At 43.3% G+C, this 23410-nt stretch overlaps 1 protein-coding gene across 1 annotated transcript in view; it reads right to left on the reverse strand.

Moving 5' to 3' along the window:
• The window catches only part of ncanb (neurocan b), a 128622-nt gene that overhangs the window by 71888 nt on the left and 33324 nt on the right, over positions 1-23410 (reverse strand). Inside the window, exons 8-9 of the mRNA XM_028587686.1 lie at positions 22415-23287; positions 14306-15508 (exon numbers count right to left, since the gene is read on the reverse strand). Coding sequence (XP_028443487.1) covers positions 14306-15508; positions 22415-23287 — 2076 coding nt within the window. The remainder of the gene's footprint in view (positions 1-14305; positions 15509-22414; positions 23288-23410) is intronic.

Below are 23410 nucleotides of genomic sequence, written 5' to 3' on the forward strand. Positions count from 1 at the left end.
GTAATGACTTATTACGCACAAATGAGACTGTGTTGTTCACCATCTGTCCACCAACAGCCTGCAGTCTTGGTGGTGACATCACATGTACAGTATACAGAAATGAGACAGCAGTTATGGATTGTGACTATGGTAACATCTCTGCCCAAAGAAATGTTCCGCATGAATGGATGAACATGCACGGAATCAGCCCTTACCATGCAGCAGATAACTTAAAATGAAATGTGACTGGTTTAGTGTTTAAACATTCACGACAGGGTGTTGGATGACATTTTGCGGTTTTCATAATTAGGAGTGTGCGTGTGTGTGCAAAGATGTGAAACTAAAAATTAATATGCAAGTGAAAAAACAGATTAAAAAAAAGGCATGAGACAGAGAGACCCTGGTCTTTGCAAAAGAGGCAAGTATACGAATTACATGTTATTATAGAGAAGCACATGTATGAGAGAGAGAGAGAGAGAGAGATATGGACTGAGAATGAGAGAGAGGGAGAGAGAGAGAGAGAATGTCAGCTAGGGAGGGACAGAAAGTCACAGAGGGAGCTATCATACATTTCCTCCTCTCTTAATGCTTGCTGCTAGCTTATGATTAATTACACACTGGTCTTAAAATAGGTCGCCTCTTCCATTCCTACTGTGTCATTCTTTTTCTGTGCGAAAGACAGAAAGGAAAAAGAGAGAAAGAGAGGAAGCCGAAGCCAGAGAGAGAGAGAGAGAGAGAGAGAGAGAGAGGAAGAGAGAGAGAGAGGAAGAGAAGGACTACAGCAGGTGTAGCACTACAGTTTATGGAGATAAAAAGAGAGAAAGACATATTACTTAAGTTCAGCTTTCAGGTCTAAGCTTTAAATTTATACTTATACTAATCAAATAGATAATGTCAGGTTGTCGCTCCTGACATTGAACGGATACTGCAACATCTCTTGAATCCTGGGCAGAATTTCTTTAAATATGTTCTTCTGTGTGACATTTTACTGCTCCATGGGGCCATCTTAGATTTTTCCTATGCCTCTCAGTAGAGAGATTATCTTAGCCTTGTGGCACATTTGTGAAGCCACTCCCCAATGGATCATACATACACCCAGGATTTAGAACGGACCATAAAAGAGGATTGCGATGAGGGAAATGTCTTGCATCCCATGAAGTAAGGAGCTGAGTGGTTGGCAAATTCAACATAAAAAAAAGCCTGCAGAAAAGGTTGTGCTGGCAGAAACACTGAACTCTGTAGGAATAAACTGACACACACACACACACACACACACACACACACACACACACACACACACACACACACACACACACACACACACACACACACACACACACACACACACACACACACACACACCAAAACTGCACACACACACACTGTATATACACCTGCTTATCACCCGCCGCGTTGCTGTGCTTGGACTCACTGAACCTTGTAATAGCTTTGCTGAGACAGAGATCATGCCTTGGCCTGTTCAAGTGTTCCCAGCCTATGAGCGTGATAAGCCATCACATGGGCCCAGCAAAATCTGCCCCGTTAAAATTTAATGCTACAGTGCGTTTCTAAAAGGTACCGAGGCACACAGAACAGTAAGAGCCATATGGATAGCTGCACTTAACTGCAAAGTATGGGCGTAAATACAGTTGTTGTCATCATCACTGTGCTGTAGTGTGAAATATTCATTTTGTAATTTGCATGATGGCTACTGCGAACATGTGTTTAATGTGTTTAGTGATGCTACCGAGCAAAAAAAAGGCATACATAATGCATCTGTGTAAGTGGCTCTGTCAATGCCTAATGTCACCTAAGCCACAACACATCTGGAGCAAGACTAGATCAAGAATTTCCTGCAGATCGTTATGATGGTGTTTTCCTCACCAAAGTACATTTTGAAATCTGGAAAACAGCAATATAGCCACAGTAGAGTCCAAGAGAGCAATAAATGATTTGCGAGATTTTTCACCCTCATTGGATAGCCAACAGGAAATGAGTGGAGAGTGAGAGGTACCGGTACATGGAATCAAACCAAGGACAGTACGGTTATGTGGAATACTATGTAACTATTTGGCTACCAGTGCACCCCAACCCAGGTGCTCATGTTTCTTTACTGTAGGCGACCCGGAGCATAACTGCCTGCTCAGGGTCCCCCATGGCCACCAGAGGAGAGCGCTTGAAATGTCCCACGAGAGAGCTTTAAACAAAGCCGAGTGCCCTGTACGCTTACTAAGCAAGTTGCGTAAGGCCCGCAAATTACACAAAGATCCCACCTCCCCTCGTGTCAAAGCGGGTGTCAATGTTTATAACTTTGACGAGAGGATGACGCGGAACTATCCTGGTCACGAAAAAGAGAAAAAACACTATGAGAGTGAATTGTCCACTTGTGTTCTCTCCAAGTCTGGTGCCAGCAAATTACAGGAACATTAGGTCAATGTTCTAGCTTGCAGTGCATCTCTCGGTCTGTCTGTTTTGCTTGACATTCACTTCCAGGGCTGTGTTCTAAAACTTTGTGCCTGACAAAGGTGAGAGTGAAATACAACTATGTCTATATAACTATGTCGCTACAGCAATGTATGTATGACCCGAGTGACTCCAACTTTCTATCTCTTCCCTGACAAGATGGACAGAGACTCACAGGTAGGAATATGATCCCTGTATCAGCGCGTACCCAAACAGGCATGTCGCTCACTGCAGATGAGCTACAATTACTGCCATGGCAAGCTGACTACACAGCGGAGAAAATATTAAAATGATTTCTGCTGAAATATAGATAACACCTCCCTGAAGCACAAAGATGCAGACCCCAATGTGGCCCTCAGATTACTTCAAAGGGATTGATTTGCAGAGGTTAGCTACATGAGGGCAGAGAGGCAGAGAAGGAGGTGGAACAGAAGAGAAGACGAGACGGAGAGAGAGACAAGAGGTTACGTTTACTTGTTGGTGGAGCTGCTCTGGTTGGTGCTGATGATGTCGGCGCCTCAGCAGTCAGTCTGTACTCTGCAGAGGCTGACAGTCTGCAGTGAGGGGTATTACACCAAACGCTTCAGCTATACAGTCCATGAGGTCATACACACATCGTGGAGGGTCAGCGTGCCTCACCTCCCCGAAACCAAGCTCCCACTTCTCTCTTTTAGCCCACTGCACCAACTGTCAGTCAAAACCAGTGGTACGCCAGATAAATCCCACACTAAATGAAAAATCATGCCCTTTATATATATATATATATATATATATATATATATATATTAGAGCCGGGCAACAATTAAAAGTTTTAATCGCAAATTAATCGCATGATTTCCCTATACAATTATATATATACACAGTATATACTGTATATAGAAATGTTTCTTTTCTAGCAATAGCAATATACTAGCCCACAAGAGTATTCTGCATCATTTAATGTAGAAGAATTATAACACAGGCTGTCTTTAGTAGCTCAAGCTATAAATCTGCCGTTAGTGGATGTGTCTCAGTGAGATCTAGAATCACAGTTTTTGATTGACCGCACAATATAAAAGGGGCCTTTCAGTGTGTGTAGTGATATAATAAATCTGGACATGTGGTTGTTAAGACCACAAAACTACACACGGTTAACACAAGGGGTCACATACGGTATGAAGTCAGCTGTTGTAAAGAATGATAATGTAATAGTCTTTTGATCTCCTCACCACGGGGAGATCAGAGCACCTGGTCAGCTACTGAGCCTTCCCAGGCTGGCAGGAAGTCAGTGCTCAAGGACAACTGACAGCTTAGATACTTGCCAAATCTGGGCTTGAACCCAGCTTGACCACTTGAAAAGGCAGCAGACGCCCCCCTGCATCCTTTGGGAATGTGCTCACATCTTAGAGAGAGAAGGTTGTGGCTGGAGCAGGTGTGGCAGTGTCATTACTGTACCGAGGCCTCTCTAACAAACTACATAGGATTGATGAGCACTGCAGGGGAGGGAGCAGCTATTTCTGTCTGTCTGACCACATGCGTTGCCGCGTCTGGCTGCATACCTTTGTGTATGTGTGTGAGTGTGTGTGTGTGTGTCCAGGGGTGAAAGGGGTGAAAACAACACTGGATGCAGACTGCAGTCTGTAAACATTCCACTACAGTTAGTGCATTAATTATTACTGAGCATGCTGAAAGCTGCAATCAACACTGGATTACTCAAAATAACTACGGCTTATAACTTGGACCGTTTAACCGGTCCAAGTTATTATTTATTTACATAGTGCTATTATCAATAGACAGTCATATCTTGAGGTGAAAATCAACCCTACAGGTGTATGTGACATAAAAGAAATTGAGCTGTGGAGACGCAAGAAGAAAAGAAGTTTCTAACTTGAAAGTTAGAATATACTTTCACATGAAAAATATACAAAACAAAAATACATAGACGGTTTCTGATACTATTTCCCTTCCAATTCCTCCTCTCTGTGTGACACACACACACACACACACACACACACACAATGAAAAAACATGACACTTGCAATTAGCTCCGGTGCCAGAAGCCTGAGACAGCAGAAAGCAGCCGATGCGCTCTCAGTGAGCACCTCGTGAACCGAGCGTCACACTGAATCAGCCTGGAGAGGACCGGGGGAGGAGTAACATGCCAGCAATTCAATACAACCCAATTCAGCAGGCCTGCGCAAGGCGAGACTGACGAAGAAATTGAGGGTGTATTGTTACAAGAGCGGCACTTGTGGCGTCTTCATTCGTCCTAAATAAATTGCATTATCTTGGCTGTCAGAGTGGCAAGAAAATAATCCATCCTGGCTTATCATCACAAACACATTCTATCCACCTTGATTCCCCCCACACCTTCAATGTGTCTGTTCTCTCGTTTTCGGGGCATTGTGAAATGAGAATATTGAATCAACTGCATTCCCCCTTTTTCAAATCACCCAACAATATTCTATACGCACTAAAAGTAGGGAATAACAATTACTGTTAATACATAATGAATAATTCATATTGTTACTTACATGATTACTAGAAAGAACACGCATTTTTACATCAAGTGATGCCATGGTGCAATTAATGTGCACATATTCTTGATTAGTATGCCTTCAAATGAAGTGAGGGATGAAAGCTGAGTTCCTATTTGAGGTACAATTAGAGAAGTAGACTTTTACTAGAAATAAATATAGTGGCGCAACATGTGGTGCAAGAAGCCAAAGAAATGGACTTCACCTTGAAATGGACTGAAATTGTGACTGTGTGATTGTTTTGGTTAAATCTCATAGGGGTATTCAGGAATTATGCAGTACCTGAACAGAATAGTTGGCGTTTCAGAATAAAACCTTGCATCGGTGTGGAAAAAAAACCAGCCAGACATTTAATATCTCCACATATATACATTAAATTTCCAAAGGCTCATCGTCTGCCTTTGGCAACACATTTGTAGTGCTGTGGGTTTGTGTCCTATAAGGCAGATCACAGAAAACAACACTATTTCCTTATTTGGAAAAGCTGATTTGCACTCTTCTCTTCTCTCCATATGGAGAGTCTTTTTCTTCATGTCCCACTGTGATTGGCACAGCTGCTTCAAAGGAATGATACCAATAATGCGACTGACTAAACCCTTCTGTTTATATTCTACTTCTCCCAAACTTCATGCACATATTGTGCACAAATATAAACAGCAATAGCAAGTATGCTTGGACACACCTTCACTGACCTCTCACACATGACCTAGCATGGTGTGCAGATTGTTGCAAAAATGCCATTACACACACACACACACACACACACACACACACACACACACACACACACACACACACACACACACACACACACACACACACACACACACACATTGGGGATCTCATGCTCCCTTGCCTGTATGTTTGTATTCCACTTTGGTTACTAGCAAGCAGTTGTTCTAACAGCAGAGCAGCACTATTAGGAGAAGCAAGCTATGGGCAGGAGGGTTTGCCTGGAGACCTGTTTAAAACAAAGAAGAACTACTTTACATGATCTCACAGTGCCCTTGCCTGCAGAAACTCTGTAAGAAAGCTTGCTACCCAAAATTCCTTCAAGGCACCATTGCTATTTGCAAAGCCTTAATCTTCATAGCTCACTAGATTCTGTAATCTACACCATCTACATCCATTAGCCCCACCACTTACGGTAGGAAACCTTCCTCCTCTTGCGCCTCTTCATTGTCCTCCCCAGTCTATGAATCCTCTCTGCTGGGACATATCTGTGGGTGTGTCTGACATGCCCTACATGTCTGACAACCCTTCCACTCGCTGTGGGCTGGCTGCTGCATGATGTGTTGTGACTGACGCTAGGAGCCCTGCCACTGCTCCCGCTCTGCCCTCAGCGGCGTTGAGAGTGAGCGAAGTCAGTCAGGCAATCCGGCAGCTCCAAAACCCCAGCTGGGTGCACTCATCCTCTCGCTGCCACTCCTCTGTAGCTAGAAAATACCTCAAATTTGAAATCACACATTTCACTGTTAACCTTGATGGCAGGCGGTGGCTTCCATTTCTTTCTACGCCGTGTGCTCGCGCGTGTGACTGGCTGAGCCTGACTGCAAATGGAGAATGAAAATGCGAGAGTTGCATTTCAGGCAAGGACGCTGCTGTTCAAACCTTTTTTCGGGTGTGCTACAGGCATAACGGAAGCCATATTTCCACGGGGGTCTGCTGAGCAGTTTCACATCATAATATATCCAGATCCTTCTCATTATGGAGGTAATAAAAGCAGTCTGTGTAAAGTGATCTGAAAAACATCATGGCTGTGTACTGCTAGTTTGTCTCCATTGTTTGCCCTCTAAGAGGACAGACCTGTTGGATAGAGATAGAGTGGGGGAAATATTCTTTCCCTAACAGGAAGCAGATTCCTGACGTCTAATCTGATAGCACCTGAATGCTCCATTGTAACGGTTCCTCACATAACCATGACCAGGCTAGCCTCTCCCGCTCTGCACATCCCGACACAATGACTCCACACAGAGGATTATATTCTTTCTGACAGCGCCCTGCCAAGCTCTCTGTCTGCAGCCATCCCTCCCATCATTTCCCAATTGGTGGCACACAAAGGTGATGTTGTTCGTTGCTGTATGAAACTCTACGCACCCTCAGGGGCCCTAAGGCTGTGCCTGACAATAATAACTCAGATAGGGATTCATCGTGGAAGAAGTGAAACAAAAACAAAAAAAAACCTTCTCAGTGAATCCGTGTCTGTGTTTTTAATGGGGTGACATATGGCTCAGCAGAGGTCTTTTCCTATCTGGTTTACAGTGGCAGCTAAATGAAAATGACTAAAATAAAATCAGAGGAGATAGCGATGCCTGAATGCTCCAACAAGCAGTTGATGGTTTCATCTGCTGTGTGATTGAATGTTTTTCTTGGCAGTTTTATTCCTCATTGAGCCAGTTGGTTTGACTGTCTCTAAAAGCCAAGAGGAGTAAATGTTCACCATGTGATGGAAAGTTGAAGCTGAAGAGAGACCACAAATTCTCTCAGAACAATGCTTTGTGCATATGTGAGCATAAGGCACTGCACTAAATAAACAAATACATGATTAAAAAGCATATGTTGCGCTCAGGGAAAGAGAAAATTGGAGCTTAGCATCCACAGTCCCTGTGTTACTGAAGTGAACGTACCGTAGCACTTTGGTCTGCCACCCAACTGATCTTTAGAGGGCTGTGAAGTGAGAAAATATTCCACGAAAACAACAACAAAACTTGCTTTGCAGTTCTGCTGTGGATCTGCCACCAGTAACAGCCGATTTAGTCATTCATCTGCCATAATGGGAGCTCTGGGTCATACAATCTCGAAAATAAAATACAGCTGCCTGTGATGGGGCTCCTAGAGGCTGAATAATCACCAGGTTTTGTTGTGACAGCAGAGATAATAAAGCATTTTTATGGCATCATAAAATGCTGTTTAAGACAGTTTTTCTGTGTTTTTTTTCAGGCTCACTGCAGAATATTAAACCCACATTTTGATGGTGCATTAGCTTTACAAACATCGCTGCCTGTTTCGTTTACTTTTACATATACACATTAAATCAACACTTTCTATTCCCCAAAATGTCAGTGAACACCCTGCTACACAGAAAACCCCTCACTGAATTATTTAGTCAGTCTGTGTGTTTTACTTTAACAGTTTAAGAACCAGCAGCACTAAGCAAAACAGCAAGTATTTGCATTTCATATCGCAGCTTGCTGTGATGTTCAACGACCTTTCCAGGCACAGCACTTGACGCAGTCCACGGAGAGACTGAGTATCATGGGCTGCTGTGCTTACACACGTGTGTACAACACTTCCTGAATGCTGAAAACAGCTGTGAGAACATGATGTACAACCTCATAATGCACATCTCGCTTCCTAGAGACGGATAACTTCTGTCTATGCGCTGTCTCCCTCCTCCATATACTGTTTTATTCTCCTCGCTCTTTCTATTCTTTACTTCTGTCCGCATCGGCTGTTATTCTCTCTGTGCTTTGTCTACATCATCATTAGATTTGTCACCTTTCATTTTCAAAACAATCTTAGCGTCAGAAGGTTTGTCTTTGCTGTCGCGAGACGTATTGGTAAATTAGAACAGCTTATCTCTGCTTAAGTTACTCTAGATGTAAGCTATATCCACGACGTTCCACTTCCCGGGATTGGTCCCCAATTTTCGGCCGGATGTCCGTTACCTTCCACTTTCTTTGTGTTGGAATTTTAAACTCAGGTCGATTACTGAGGACTATGGTTAACTGCTCCTCAGGTCTCTGCAAGGTAAATCCAGACAGCTAGCTAGACTATCTGTCCAATCTGAGTTTTCTGTTGCATCACTAAAACAACCTTCCCAGGGCTATTTTGCAGCGGCGCAGGAGGTCCCGTATGGCGCTTAGCGCCGCCCAAGACGATTGTGATTGGTTTAAAGAAATGCCAATAAACCAGAGAACGTTTTTCTCCCATTCCGGAATGCTGTGTGGACTAGCCAGACCCTCCTCCGCAGCGCTGTGGAGGAAGGTCTGGCAGACCCACATCAAGATGTTGGGTCTGGGAACTCACCATTGGCTAGGCTCAATCCAAGGGGCGGGATAAACGTTTGTCTTTCAGATTCCCTCTGCACTCATAGCCAACCAGAGCAACGCTAGTTGATAGATTCAACTTTTGCCGCATCTGGTCGGCAAAACTCCAAACACATCTTCCTTTTTTAAGAATGACTTCAGTTCTTAACTCCAAGTCTTCCAGAATCGCGGCCAAAGCCTGTTTCGAAAGGCTGCTGTTCGCCAGCAGCAGCAGCAGCAGCCATGTTCTCTGTTTTCAAGTAGCAGGGAATTCACGCGGAACAGTCGCTACTCTGCCGTCTTTATGTTAAGCCCGCCCACCGACTCTATACACGATGTGATTGGCCTGACCAGAATTTGGTTTTTCCAGCTCGCGAGCCAACCAGAGAGTTCCTAGACTGACCCTGGCTGAAAATTACATTTGCTGCTGTTAGGGTGTGACTAGATTTCTAGGCTACCGGGCCAGAGCTTTCAACATAAAGGCTAATCTGAAGGCGCTGGCTTGGTGTAGGGAGAATCAGGGAACACAACACTACTAGCTTTTAGCAAGACTGTCATCCACGTTGGCACCCATAACATGAAGATTAAGCAGTCTGAGGTCACAAAGGAAAGCCTATTTTTTTTTTTTATTTGATTTGGCCAGTAAGTGGAGTCGGCATTGATTACTGTTCTCTGGTCCCTTTCCCGTGAGAGACAATAATCAGATTTATATGTTTTTGTAATAAACAGGGTTTGGTTTTTATAACTGGCCTTCTTTTTAAGCAGCTCTGACCGGCTGAGAGTGGACAGCCTACTGGGGAAGGGCACCACAATTTTAGTTTTTTTTTTTTTTTTTTTTTTGTTTCATTGTTTACAGTTTGACATAACTTAAAGCAAATTCAGTGCATTTTAAACTGGTGTGCATTATCATTATCAACAGTCACTGATGTACACAAAAGGCTCAGTGTGATGTCGCACCACAGTGTACTTAAGCTCATTTTCAACACTTTAGTTGCTTCGTTATTTCCTTGGTTAACAGGAAACAAAGAGCCTGTGCTCAATCAGCCAAAGTGGTGTGTAACTGTTCCATCCCACACCACGATGGAGCCCAGTGTCCCTCAAGGCTGTTCTTTAACAAATCCCATTCATTTAATATGCAGCAGCCAATAGCACAAGATTCGATTCAGCGGGAGTGTTTGATATGGAAAAAGGGAGGAATTACACTATGAAAAGAAAGAAAAAGAGAAACTTGGGAGACAAGAAGCAGATAGCAGGATGACAAATTAGGCAGTGGATGGGTTTAAGGGAGGTGACACTTTTTTTTTTCTTCTTTTTTTTTTTTTTTTAAAAGGCAGTGACGAGGATCCTGCTAAGGCTGAGGATCGTACAGGGGGGACAGATACGGTTAGACGGCAATTGGCTGCTGTCTGTTGTACAACGTTGGAGTTCAAGAGGCTATCAAAACATTATGCCAGCGAGAGTCATAACAATGACCAGAGGAGTAATAAAAGACATAAAGTCAGGGAGACGGAGAGCGAGGGAGAGCGGAAAAAAGAAGAAGAAAAAAAACACTAAGGGGAGAGACAGAGAGGAGAGACAGAAAGAAGGATAGAGAAAAAAAAAAAAGATGGGAGACACTCGGAGGGAGAGACAGGAAAATCAATAGACTTCTATATGCAGCATAGAGAATGTGTCCTCTCGCTGCTCCAGACAGCATATCCAAGGACTCCAATAGCCAGCAGACAAACTCAACATCTATCCACAGAGCCATACTGACAATACGCCACCCCAGCCTGTCCCTGTCTACAATTATCTCCTTCACACACACACACACACACACACACACACACACACACACACACACACACACACAGGCTCTTCTCCTCCAAATGTAACAGTCTAATTTGGTTGAGGCCTGGCTGCTGTGTTATTGATGTTGCCAGAGGTCTGATCCATCTTGAGCCCGGGACAAGGCTTTAGTCAAGAAGGCTATAATTCAGAAGCATCCTGTTCCCTGTGTGCCAAAGTTTCAGACTGGCATTGGCAATTTAAAGGCTGGACAGACAGCCCACGTCACTGTATCTGCTCTCCTTGCCACGCCAGTGGTCTGAACCGTTCGGTAAATGCCCACAGCTGATGGAACTCTCTTGACTAGAAGCTTTTTACTTTTGTAACTTTTTGTGGTGTTACAAATAACCAATTTGAACAATAACAAACACTAAACACTGCCTTTAGGATTATACAATATGGAAATCAAGATATGAGTAATTCAAAAAGTGAAAAAAAAATGAAATGTGTTTACTTTCTCATAGTGTTCACGGTGAAGGATTACAGTAAGACATATTCTGTGTGTGTGTGTGTGTGTTTGTGATGGCGAGACGTGGTTTGGATTATGGAGGTTTACTTCTGAGTAAGCTTGGCATGCTGGTGCTTCCTCACATACATTTATATTGTATGTGTGTGTGTGTGTGTGTGTGTGTGTGTGTGTGTGTGTGTGTGTGTGTGTGTGTGTGTGCGTATGTCCACCCATCTGTGTGGGTTTAGCTGGAGGCCAGAGCAATGTGGAATTGGAAAGCTGGATGCGGCGTTATATACCAGTGTCTTATCACTCTGATATATGGCCAAATAGGACAAAGAGGGGCTTAGACTGGCCTGATAACAAACAAGACAATTAAGATTGGAAGAAAGTAAAGAAATGTAAAGAAAGAAGGGAGGGAAGGAAGGAAAAAAAGATGAGGAAGAACAACGTGCTCTCTGGAGGCCCATGGGACTGTGTTAGTGTAGTCTCTGATCATTGATTAAAGAGGTTTATGTACTCCCACCTACGGCATAGTAGAGGACACACTCACCCCTCTCTTCTCCAGAGCTGTCCATCCTTCTGCCCTTTCCCTCCTCTCTGTCTCTATCTCTCTGCTGTAATGGGCAGACAACCATTGCTGTAATTTTCTCTGTACTATAACTGACAACTACAAAAGGTCAGTCAGAGGGAGGTGGGTCTCCTGCCTTCTAATCACTCAACAAGAGCAGGGCAACTCAAATGTCATTGTATCAGAAATACTGATAAAGAAGAAAAATGTACTCCTGGTTTCTTTTAATTTCCTACTGTAATAAACTATACTACTCAATGTGAAGAAAGTGAGTGCCTTTGAGCTGCAATTACATGAACCAACATCTTTCTTTTCTGACTGAAATCTGAATAATACTGTATGTTCACTACAATAAATGATAACGGCATGGTCATGCTCCACAGTAAGCACTGAGCCTTTACAGCTGCCCTTTCGACTGAAACCACAGTTCTATCAGAACATCCTCCTACTGCTGTTATTAAATGGAAGAAGGCGAGTCCCCCGCTTCACAATCTCCTGTAAACTTGACCAAAGATGGTTCCCCTGTGAAAGACATACCTCTCGGACAACGGTCACTAATGGTTGAAAGTGCTCGTAAATGACCAAACAATGGAGGCAATCAACTGATGAATCTTCCCAGGAGAAGATCTTTGACGCAAGTCAAGTGGGCAAGCAGGTAAAAAAAGAGTGCAGTTAATCCAAAAACATGCAGTAATTCAAAGTAATTTCACAGTTCATGACACATTTTCAACTGTTGACTTCACTTCTATGGACCGAGTCAAATTTCCGTATGAAAGACGGAGGTGTTAACGTGAGGTGCTTGTATTCTGAATAGGCTGTTTTTCTTCATTATTAGCGGTGTAGAGTAAATGCAGCTGAACCCCTACCAGCTCTGAGTTCTCCATGTGATTACTTATAAAGAAAAAAAGTTTTTAAAATGCACTTTACTGAGTGGTATGACTAATGATTGAAAAAATCTGAAAATACCAGACGCACTGAGCTGAGGATGAAAGACATTAGATTGGCAGAAACACACACTAAATTTTGCAGCGATTCTAGAAAGATACATTAAACATAAGCAAACACATTTTGATTGTTAAGATTACAAATTCAGACGAAGAGAAGAGACGAGTGGCCCTCAGAATATAGCGTTCGTTCTGTTCATTTACTCTGGTGGGTTTTTTCGGCCGCAGTAGCGGGTCCATTAGCTATAAAAAAGAAATCAATGTGAGCACGCTGAGGCAAACACTTGCTATTATTGTGAGCAACAAGTTTGGGGATAGAGTGCGAGAGGAGAAAGTTGAGCCGACCGCGGGAGAGTGAGCTGAGAGAACATGGACAAACTTAAAAATGAGAAAGGAGAAGAGGCCGCAGTCAATTACAAGTCCCATCTTGTAGTTTGTGTCTACATTGATCTGTTGGGGACTAGGATCTCTGCCTCTCCCCAGTTCACCTAATTGCACTCACTCTGACCCGCTAATTACTTCACTAAGACCTAGTTGGTCGCGCCTCAGTGCACCGCCTCGCTGTCTGGAGCTGCCTCTCTAAACCAACGCAGGAGGAAGGGAGAACAAGCCTGCATTAAGACTGCCTGATGCGTGTCAGAGCAGGAGAGAGAGAGGGGCGATGTAGAATGAGACAGGAGACAGACATGGTAAGGAAATAGAGATGTATTTATATATATACAGTACAGGCCAAAAGTTTGGACACACCTTCTCATTCAATGTGTTTCTTTTTTTTCCATGACTATTTACATTGTAGATTCTCACTGAAGGCATCAAAACTATGAATGAACACATATGGAATTATGTACTTAACAAAAAAGTGTGAAATAACTGAAAACATGTCTTATATTTTAGATTCTTCAAAGTAGCCACCCTTTGCTTTTTTTGATAACTCTGCAAACCCTTGGTGTTCTCTCAGTGAGCTTCATGAGGTAGTCACCTGAAATGGTTTTCACTTCACAGGTGTGCTTTGTCAGGGTTAATTAGTGGAATTGTTTCCCTTATTAATAAAAAAGCAAAGGGTGGCTACTTTGAAGAATGTAAAATATAAGACATGTTTTCAGTTATTTCACACTTTTTTGTTAAGTACATAATTCCATATGTGTTCATTCATAGTTTTGATGCTTTCAGTGAGAATCTACAAATAGTCATGAAAATAAAAGGAAACGCAATTGAATGAGAAGGTGTGTCAAAACTTTTGGCCTGTACTGTATATATATATATATATATATATATATATATATATATATATATATATATATATATATATAACTCAACTCAGGTGGAAGGCATTCAGCGGCATTAACATGCTGCCGTTTCCGTACTGTATGTCACCTCAGGACTGCGGCGATGGGAGTGATGTTCCTGGCTCTCGCCGAGCTGCATACATAATCAACTGCGTCGCTACTGATTAGATAATCGCTCATAATCATGAAGATAATGCCGACAGTAAAGTTCATTCGCCGGGAACACTTGGGGAGCTCACGTACCTGATGGGAAGAGCCCGAAGGCCCAGTTGGGCACGAGGATGCCGAAATGGTTGTTTGTGTCTTTCTTGTCTTTAGACACCGGAGCTTTGGGTTCCTCCGACTTAGGGCTCGTGCTTTTGAAAGGTGTCCACCGACTTCCAACCACAAAGGACTCGGACACTGCTGACCTGGATTCCATTTCTGTGGCGCCAGCGTTGGAGTCTGACGCAGGGGTGGTCAAGTGAATGACACCTGTAGTCGTTTGAGATCCGTCACCGGGTGCTGGAGCGGCCGAGAGGCTTTTCTCCCGCTCTTCCGGAACCCATGAAATGGAAATAGACGACTCCTCGGGGGTGGCGCTCTCTGAGGCACGTTCCGTGGTGGTTGCTGTCGTGACAGGATCCGTCCTCTGTGTGTCTCTGGTTGTCAGGAGCTCCACTGTGGTCACTTCAGAGGTTGTCAGCACCTCCATGAGGGCTTCGGGTGTGGGAGTCACCACCTCCTTTCTGCTGGGGCCTTTGCTTTGCTTCCTTAAAAGAGGAGTGAAACCTGAATTGGAACTACTTTCTCCTCTTGGTGAGGAAGCAGACGAGAGGTCGTCAGTGGGCCTGTGGACGTAGAAGATCTCTCCCCTGGCCTCGCCTGCCGTGTCTGGCTGCTGGGAGCCCTGAGCTGGGGTGCTGGGCTGTTGCACTAGCTGCCACTTGGACAGGGTGGTGTGCTCTGCCACGGTCACAAGCTCAGTCTGGCTTTGGCTGAGGGACGACTTTGTTTCGGGACTCAGTTTGACGCTACTGGCGTCCAAGTCGCTGGCTTTCATTTCAAACCCGCCGGGAAAGTTGCTCCCTTCACTGCTCCCCTCGGTCTCCTTCTCCTCCCCTGATGCAGACCTGGCAGCCGATGGAGACTTAGCATCCTCTCCGTCCTGGACCCTCCCCTGGCCTGAATAGTTTTCCGAGTTGTCCTGTCGAAGGGAAGTGGGCAGGGTCATCACCTCGAGTGGCCCTGCTTTGGCTTCCATAGGCTCCCAGGTGGGACGCTTACCCACATAGGCTACATTTCCAGGGGGGCCTAATTTAGACCCACGCATGGATTTGATGGCCCACCGAAAGTGGCTGCTGGGGGCGGGAGCAAAGGCCGGGCCTCCTCTGGGACCCTGAGGACCGGATAGGTTGACATGTTCACTGGGTGGGGATATCTCGTTGGGACCTGTTGCAGTGAATCCTACAAGGAACACAGAGACAGAACCTAATTAATATGATTTAAATCATGGGGGTGGAGAGGATGGGGGTGGATTTAATTTTCTGGATGTGGAATAAGCAATTAAAACTCAAGACTGGCTTACATTAGCCCCGTATAACTCTTACGGGGAGCTCAGTTTCAAAATGATTATGAAAACACGAGTCTGCTAGGATCAGCGGTGTGAGCACTGGGTTTCTATCATGTGGGGACTACAGTACGGTATGTCCCGGATTTGTTTTTATTGCACAATTTTCTTTTTTTTTTTTTCTGTGCCCACACTACAAACCAATTTATATTTTGGGACTGTGAAGTTAATAGACCCAACTCTGTCTAGAGACTTAAGCAAGAACTCAAATCCGTTGGGATTGTGTCCCACCTGTTCATAGAGCTTACCATGGAACAGCCAAATACGGTTTAAGGTTTAAATCCCCTACAAAAGTTTGAAACTTTTCATTGTAACATTATTCATGACTAAACAACCATAGTTAAAGTTTGTAAAAACACATCCTCAGGGATTATGGCTGGATATCATTAGCAAAAAAAAAACCAAACTCACAATCACATTTTGATTCAAATCCTGCTGCCTGGAGCATACAACAGATAAAGAGCACAAATAAGAATATAAACTGCTCTGACTTTGACAAAAACACTGTTGTGTTCATTAAGGATCAGTCAGATCGGTCAACTACAAACTAGTCAAGATTTTGTTTTTGAGTTTTCAGGGACTTTAAACCTTGTCCTGTCTAACATGTGACCCCTACAATATTTCCTATACAAATTATCCAATCACATCAGTTTTTAGCGATAAATAATCCAATGTAATAATCCAATCCAAATGTGTTGAGGCCAGATCAAACACACCTAATCCTACATCTCAACAATAAAACCTTTCTTGCAGATGCCTCATTACATGTGAAACTTTGCCCAATAACCCCCCAAAAAAGTTGCAATAATTTATGCATATATTTACATGCAGGATCTGTCACATTCATAAATGTGATCATACTGTACATTCATGTTCAAATTGAACTTTCTCTTCTCTACAGGCTCCATAGTGACCTACACTACCGGTCAAAAGTTTGGGGTCACTTAGAAATTTCCATTCCACTCCATTCCAGACACAATACCTGCTGAGATCAGTTGTAATGCTTTTTTTTTTAACCAGGGCAGCAGTTTTCAGATTACATTATTTGCTTACATAATTGCAAAAGGGTTCTCGACTGTTGTAGAAAGAAGTGGCTGAAGAAACACTTGAAATTCATGCTTTTTGGTCTAAACGTCATACCCAAATTAAAAGTGGTACAGCTCCCATATACTTTGACACTCAGGGGTGTGCCTGATATCATTGGAAAGGTGATTGATGTAGGTTTGTTTGTGTATTTGAGAAGTGTTGTATTTTGTAGTTTTTTGGCTTTTTTATTTGCCCTTTTCAAATAGAAATAAAAAAACGCACAGACATATTTGTAGAAAAGAATTCATATAAAATCCATTTTTGAGTCTTTTAGCTTCTGAATTTTTTTCTGTAGTAAGCTGAGACGTGGCTAATGCTGTGTTGTCTGTCACCTGTCAGATGTGTTTACAGCAGTGTATTTTAATAATTTTACAGATTTATAACTTGGACAGAAATAAAAAATCTCCATTCTAGCCTCTGTAACTCTGTGTCAGTAAGGCCTAGAATCACCCTGACACAACTTGAGTGTTTCCTTCCCAATGATATCAGGCACACCCCTAAGTGTCAAAGTATATGGGAGCTGTACCACTTTTAATTTGGGTATGACGTTTAGACCAAAAAGCATGAATTTCAAGCATTTCTTCAGCCACTTCTGTCTACAACAGTCGAGAACCATTTTGCAATTATGTAAGCACATAATGTAATCTGAAAACTGCTGCCCTGATTAAAAAAAACAATGCAACTGATCTCTGCTGGTATTCTGTCTGGAATGGAAATTTCTAAGTGACCCCAAACTTTTGACCGGTAGTGTATGTATTAATACATCAAATTCCCTGCAACAGCCTGTATTGTATTTAGTGTCTAATATAAGTTGTGCATTTTGAAGTCTAAATAAGATGTACATGTGCAAATACAGTATAAATACAATACAATGTAACTGGGAATTAGGTTCAATTTCCCTTCCATCCCTGGGTTTTGTTTTTAGGCTGTAGACAAACTGTACTGTTTGGTGAACTGACAGTAGCCATTTATCATTTAGTCATTTATTGTAAGTTGGATTTTTTGGGCCTCTTTTCTCTTCAGTGGAGCTGATCAGTGCGGCTACTAAAGTTGCTGGAGAGACAAAGATGGGAGCCATCCCTTGTGGAAGCCCATGAACACACTTGGGCACGCACACACACACACACACACACACACACACACACACACACACACACACACACGCACACACACAACCAAACCAAAAGGAAGGAAGGATGTCTTCAAACTAATTTCACACTTCTCTTCTCTGTCCCTGTTTTCTTATTCCCTGTGGATTCTTTTAGCCCAAACAGCCTCCTGCGGGAAGGAACACACTTGGCTGTGGTGAGAGAAGTCATGCGGAAAAACGCAGGAGCAATTGCAACACGATAAGCAAATGACTTGCTGCACAGCGAGCTCCATCTCGACCTGTTTATTTAGATGAAGTGGTCCACTGTACCTTATCAGCTTACAGCTTTAAACCAGACACTGTCTACACCATCAATAATTCATTCTGTCTGCATGTGTGAGTCACGGCTGGTGGTGTTTTTTTTTTTTTTGGTTTTTTGAGGGCTGCAGTGCAGTCATGTTACTGAGAGGCCCAGTTAGTGTTGCTACCATCATCATCGCTCAGCTCCGTTTGGCTGTCTTCAGATCAGTTAACATGTCTGAAAAGTACAGCAATACGGCAGGGGGTGTGCAACACAACCCGGCACAACAAATTACCACGAGAGGGAGAACATACACAAATATGTCCGTGCTTAAAATATTAAAATGTGTGTAAATTATTCAGAAGGTCCGATGCCTTATGCCCAAGTGAGGTTTATGAGCCTGAAGTTCATTTCCCTAAGAGCCGTGTAAGCCGGCGTAATTGTCCTATTAATAATCCAAATAGCTAATTACATACTTTTACTACACACACTGATGAAAGTGAGAATAATTAAACACATTAATCTGGTTTGATCATCTATGTAATGACCCATGTAATAAATAAAATGGGACAATTAGGCATAGGTTTGGATGATTTGAGCATGGTTTAAGTTCAGCTCTGACACTGTGAATCTGTTGGTGGAAAAGCCACAGCTCAACACTGAAATGCAGCAAAACAAACTTTTAATAAACCCCGTTCAGATGGTAATTGTGTGCTTCCACTGTGAGCCGTTCTGCTGTGTTGACTCCACTTTACTGGAGTAAACGGGCTGAGAGAAATCCCTCAGGTCAGGCAGACATAATATTAAATTGTGAGAGAGCAGGCTGACAATGAGAGAGACACACAGAATGAGGGCACCAATGCCACCTCAGCCCATCTGCAGATATGGAATCTAATAAAATTAAAAAAAAGACTGAGGAGAAGTTATTGCGGGGCTGGATGATGTGAATCATGTCAGGAGCATCTACATTGAGTGTCAGCGCACAGAACCCACTGCCTCCCATCACATCAATTCGACATGCATTTTCTTGACAGACAGTCAGGACATGCATGTAGAGCTTATTCAAATTCGACATGAGTTTTATTGGAGGCGGACTGCAAAATAATTCTTCATTCAATATAATGTTCCAAATATTTTGATTTGCAGGGGAGATCATTAAGTCATCGCTCTACATTCAGAGGTCTTTTTCAAATTTTCAAAAATAATTTGATGTGTGGCCGGGTTGGATTAGTGGTAGAGCAAGCGCACATACAGTATACTGAGAGGTTTATGCCTCGACGCAGAGGTCTAGGGATCGAATCCGACCTGTGACAATTTCCTGCATGTCTTCCCCCTCTCTCTCACCTAGCTGTCCTATCAAATAAAGGTGGAAAAAGCCCCAAAAATAAGCTTAAATTTTTTTTTTTTATTAATTTAATGTGCCATCTGCAGTGCAAAGCTGCAGTGTGCCCCCCTCAATCAAAGAGGCAACATGGCACCAACAGTTACTAAGATCCAAGGGCTAGCCTGCGGTGTGCAATAACTCATAATTCTGATGCTTGTTTAAGAAGAGACATCAGTTGGGCAGCTTTCCATCACAGCAACCTTAAAGAAAGAAACGACTCCCCCCCCCCCACACCCTTCTCTATCTTCCCCTTTCTTCCCTATTCCTCTGTATACTCCTCCCCCTTGTGTTGCTCATCCTCGCTGTAGTGATCATTACCGCCTACCTTCACAGAGCCGGGGCCTAATAAGCAGAGACATACATGGAGGCGAGAGCGAACGGCAGTGCAGCCCAACCTCCACGTTAATTGGATACGGCTGTGAATAATGCATGCGGACTAAAGCTTGGATTTTCATTAGTACCGTGGGGGTCGGCATCGGATTTCAGGTAGCACAGCAGTGAGCATTTATATTAATAAAGCCGGCAATTGGTAGGTGAGAAAAGCCCATCACCTTTATTAAATCATTTTTCTGGCAGTCTGTGGGAGAATCTTAGTCTTTCTTTGTGTCCTCCCCTTTTGCTGATGCCAAGGATGTGTTATTTGTGATAGCCATTACAGAAAAAAAAAAACTGCCTTCTTCCACCCAAGGCTGTGGTACACTTTGTTTTCTCTACTTTTGGCCAGCGATAAGGTTCCTGAGCTTTAATTTACTGCAGGTGCCTTGCTCTGGTTGTTATTGGTCCAGCAACCTTCCAGTCGTGAGCTGTTTCCTCTAATCTTCAGTCCACCTTTACCCCTGAAATCACAAACTAGAGGAAGTGATTTTGGGTTTGGTGCCAGCATGCCAGGGTGCAAGACATGAGCGCTGACCTGGTGAGCCTTTCTATCCGTGTGTTGTACCGCACCGTTCCTGAGGGTAATTCACTACACTATGGATGTTACCTGTCTGATACACACACACACACACACACACACACACACACACACACACACACACACACACACACACACACACACACACACACACACACACACACACGATGGACCCCCAAGCCTTCTCATACTCCCCAGAACATTTCTCTCTTTGTGTCAGACTTCTTACACTTCTATCCATTATTGACCGGCCGGTGACCGGATTTGGCCAATTTTTACGTGAACGGCCATGACTGGCAACCGGCAGGTCAGTCTGACATATGCAGATTTTATGCCGGTCAAATGCAATCGGGCGCCACATGATTAACATCGCGCAACATCAGCGCACCGCTGCTCAATCAGCTGTTTATGAAATGTTATAAAGTCGTAATTATACACGGCTCTGCAGAGCAGTCTGCTCTACTGATCTCAGGCGAAAGGTCAGGCGCTCTCTCTCTCTCTTCTGAGGCTGAATAACTGGAACATGAAAACCGCGGGTCCCGTGAAATATGACAGCTACAGTTTATCGTAAAATAGTATTGGGTACTCTGACTTTGATGAATTTACTGTTTATCAGACCCCAGAAGAGACAAGAAGCTAACGTTAGCGAACGCTGCGCTAACGCGCAGCTGCAGGAGACGCTGTATTAAAAAAAAAAAAAAAAAAAAAAAAGAGACGCTGTATTCCTCCGACACGCTGTATTAACGTCAGGGGCATAGCACAAAATTCTGGGCCCGGTAGAAAGGCATTTTCTATGGGCCCCTCCCTGCATCCACAGCTATTCATTCTAGCATCTCTTTGGGCCCTCCTCACATAAGGGCTCTGGGTACTCAGTCCCCTTTTTCTGATTAACGTTACTGTTTAAAATGCTTTCCAGGTTAGTGGGGATGCATACTGGTCAAAAACCACATACAAAACGTAGTAATCTTCCCCCAGTGTTTAGTTTGTTGCTAAACTGTGTGTAAAATGAGCGGTGACGTTTATGTTTTCAGGTAACGTTACTGTTACGTTCAAACAGGCCTGTGTGTGTGTTTTGAGAAATATCTTTATACTGCAAGGCTATATTTATTTTATTTTTATTTGTTATATATATATATATATATATATATATATATATATATATATATATATATATATATATTTTTTTTTAATTGGATATTGGATGTGAAAAGAAGGAAATGGTTCTTCCATAACATTGCACTTTAGATGTGTGTGAATTTCCCACACCAGGAGTAATTTATATAGTTCTATTTTATAGCGATCGATTATCCATTCAAAACATGTTCTAGGCAAAATGTTCTATTAAAGAAAAGATAGAAAATACATATTTGTGTGTGCTGTAAAATGGTTAGAAAATTATTATCGTTATCAGTACAGTCTAATACTTCTTTGACTCCGAAAAAATAAGCTGTAGTTTGTGATGCAGGTCTGCTGTGTTCTAAACTAACATTATATACATTATGCGGGCAAACCTATTATTGCAAAACAGATTCAAATTCAAGCTTCGCCTGTACTCTTTCTGACAGCCTGTGCTGTAATCAAAGCATCCTGCCATTAAATAAGAGAATGAAGGCAGAACAGTCTTCACTCAAACATTTTGCATTGCTGTACGTGATATGCCCCTTTTGTTTGCTTGCAATTACTGTTTAATTAAATCTACATTGATACTTCAAATTGCCCTGCGGAGGAATATATTATAGCATACTCAAGGGAAAAGAAGAGCGAGTGGAATAGAGAGACAGAGGGAGTTTAAAAAGCTTGACATAAACAGATCCCATATTTACCAGCGACATTTAAATGCACCAGGCCTGTATTTGAAATATAACCGTTTCAAATGACCCTCATTTCTATTTCACTCTATTTGCTTGCTTATTAGTTTAGTTTTAAAGGTTAAAAACACACAGAAATAAAATCAATGTTGAGCTCGTACCGTTACCGTTGGATGGAGGCTCGTCAGAAGATGCGCTGGAGGCTCGTTCTCCTGGCTGGGTGGGGGTGTCATTTTGCCCCGTGCTTTGGACTGCAGGCACTAATCGAATCAGTGGCATCACCTCTTTCTCCTGCTCGGACAGACCTTCCTCTGGATTCTGTGGTCCACTGGTAGGAGTCCTGAAGGAAAGACTACCACTCCTTTGCTCCATAATGGCATTGTCCATGCTGCCCTTGTTTCCACTTGTTTTTGGTATACTCAGGTTTCTGCTGGATGCCACTCCCTGCGTCTGGTTCTCTCCTGCTTTTTCCTCAAGCACAGAAGGTCTGGTTTCTGTCTCCTCCACCTCCTCACCTCCTCTCCAGTACCTAAATGGCTTCATCAGAGTGTTCACAAACTCGGCCAACACACTGTTACCGGTCTGAGGCTGGGGAGTGGAAGAAGCTATGGAGGATAATGTTGGGGTGTCAGATGATCCGAAATAGCCACCATCTTCTTCTTCATGAGCAGAACCTCCATGGCTCTCCAGGCTCTCGAGGTCAGAAATTCCCATGGTGCTGCTACTCTTTGGGCCGTCAGACTCCTCCTGGCTGAGCTGGCTGCTTCTGGGTCCAACCTGGTTTTCATCCCAGCCCTCCTCTGGCCTTAGGTGGATGACTACATGCTCTTCAGAAATCTCAGAGGAGTTGTTGATTCCAGCAATGGAGTGGACTCCTGTGTTGTCCAAGTCAACCAATCCGGTCCAGGTGGAAGTCTTGGAAAAAGGGGCACTATGCTGGGCTTCAGTGACTGAGGAGATGTCCTCTGCTGCTGGGTTGGGGGCCTTGTACAGAGCCTGTGCCTCTGTAGCCTGGACCCCCGCTGGCTGGCGGCCTGCAACACACAACATTACACCGAAAGCAGCTTTACCACAAATTCCAATCATTTTCAAATGAACAAACATGCATATATTGTGTTCATGCAATATAAATGAGATTGGATCAACAATATTATTTA

The sequence above is a fragment of the Perca flavescens genome, chromosome 9, assembly GCF_004354835.1.
Source record: "Perca flavescens isolate YP-PL-M2 chromosome 9, PFLA_1.0, whole genome shotgun sequence".
NCBI lineage: Eukaryota > Metazoa > Chordata > Actinopteri > Perciformes > Percidae > Perca > Perca flavescens.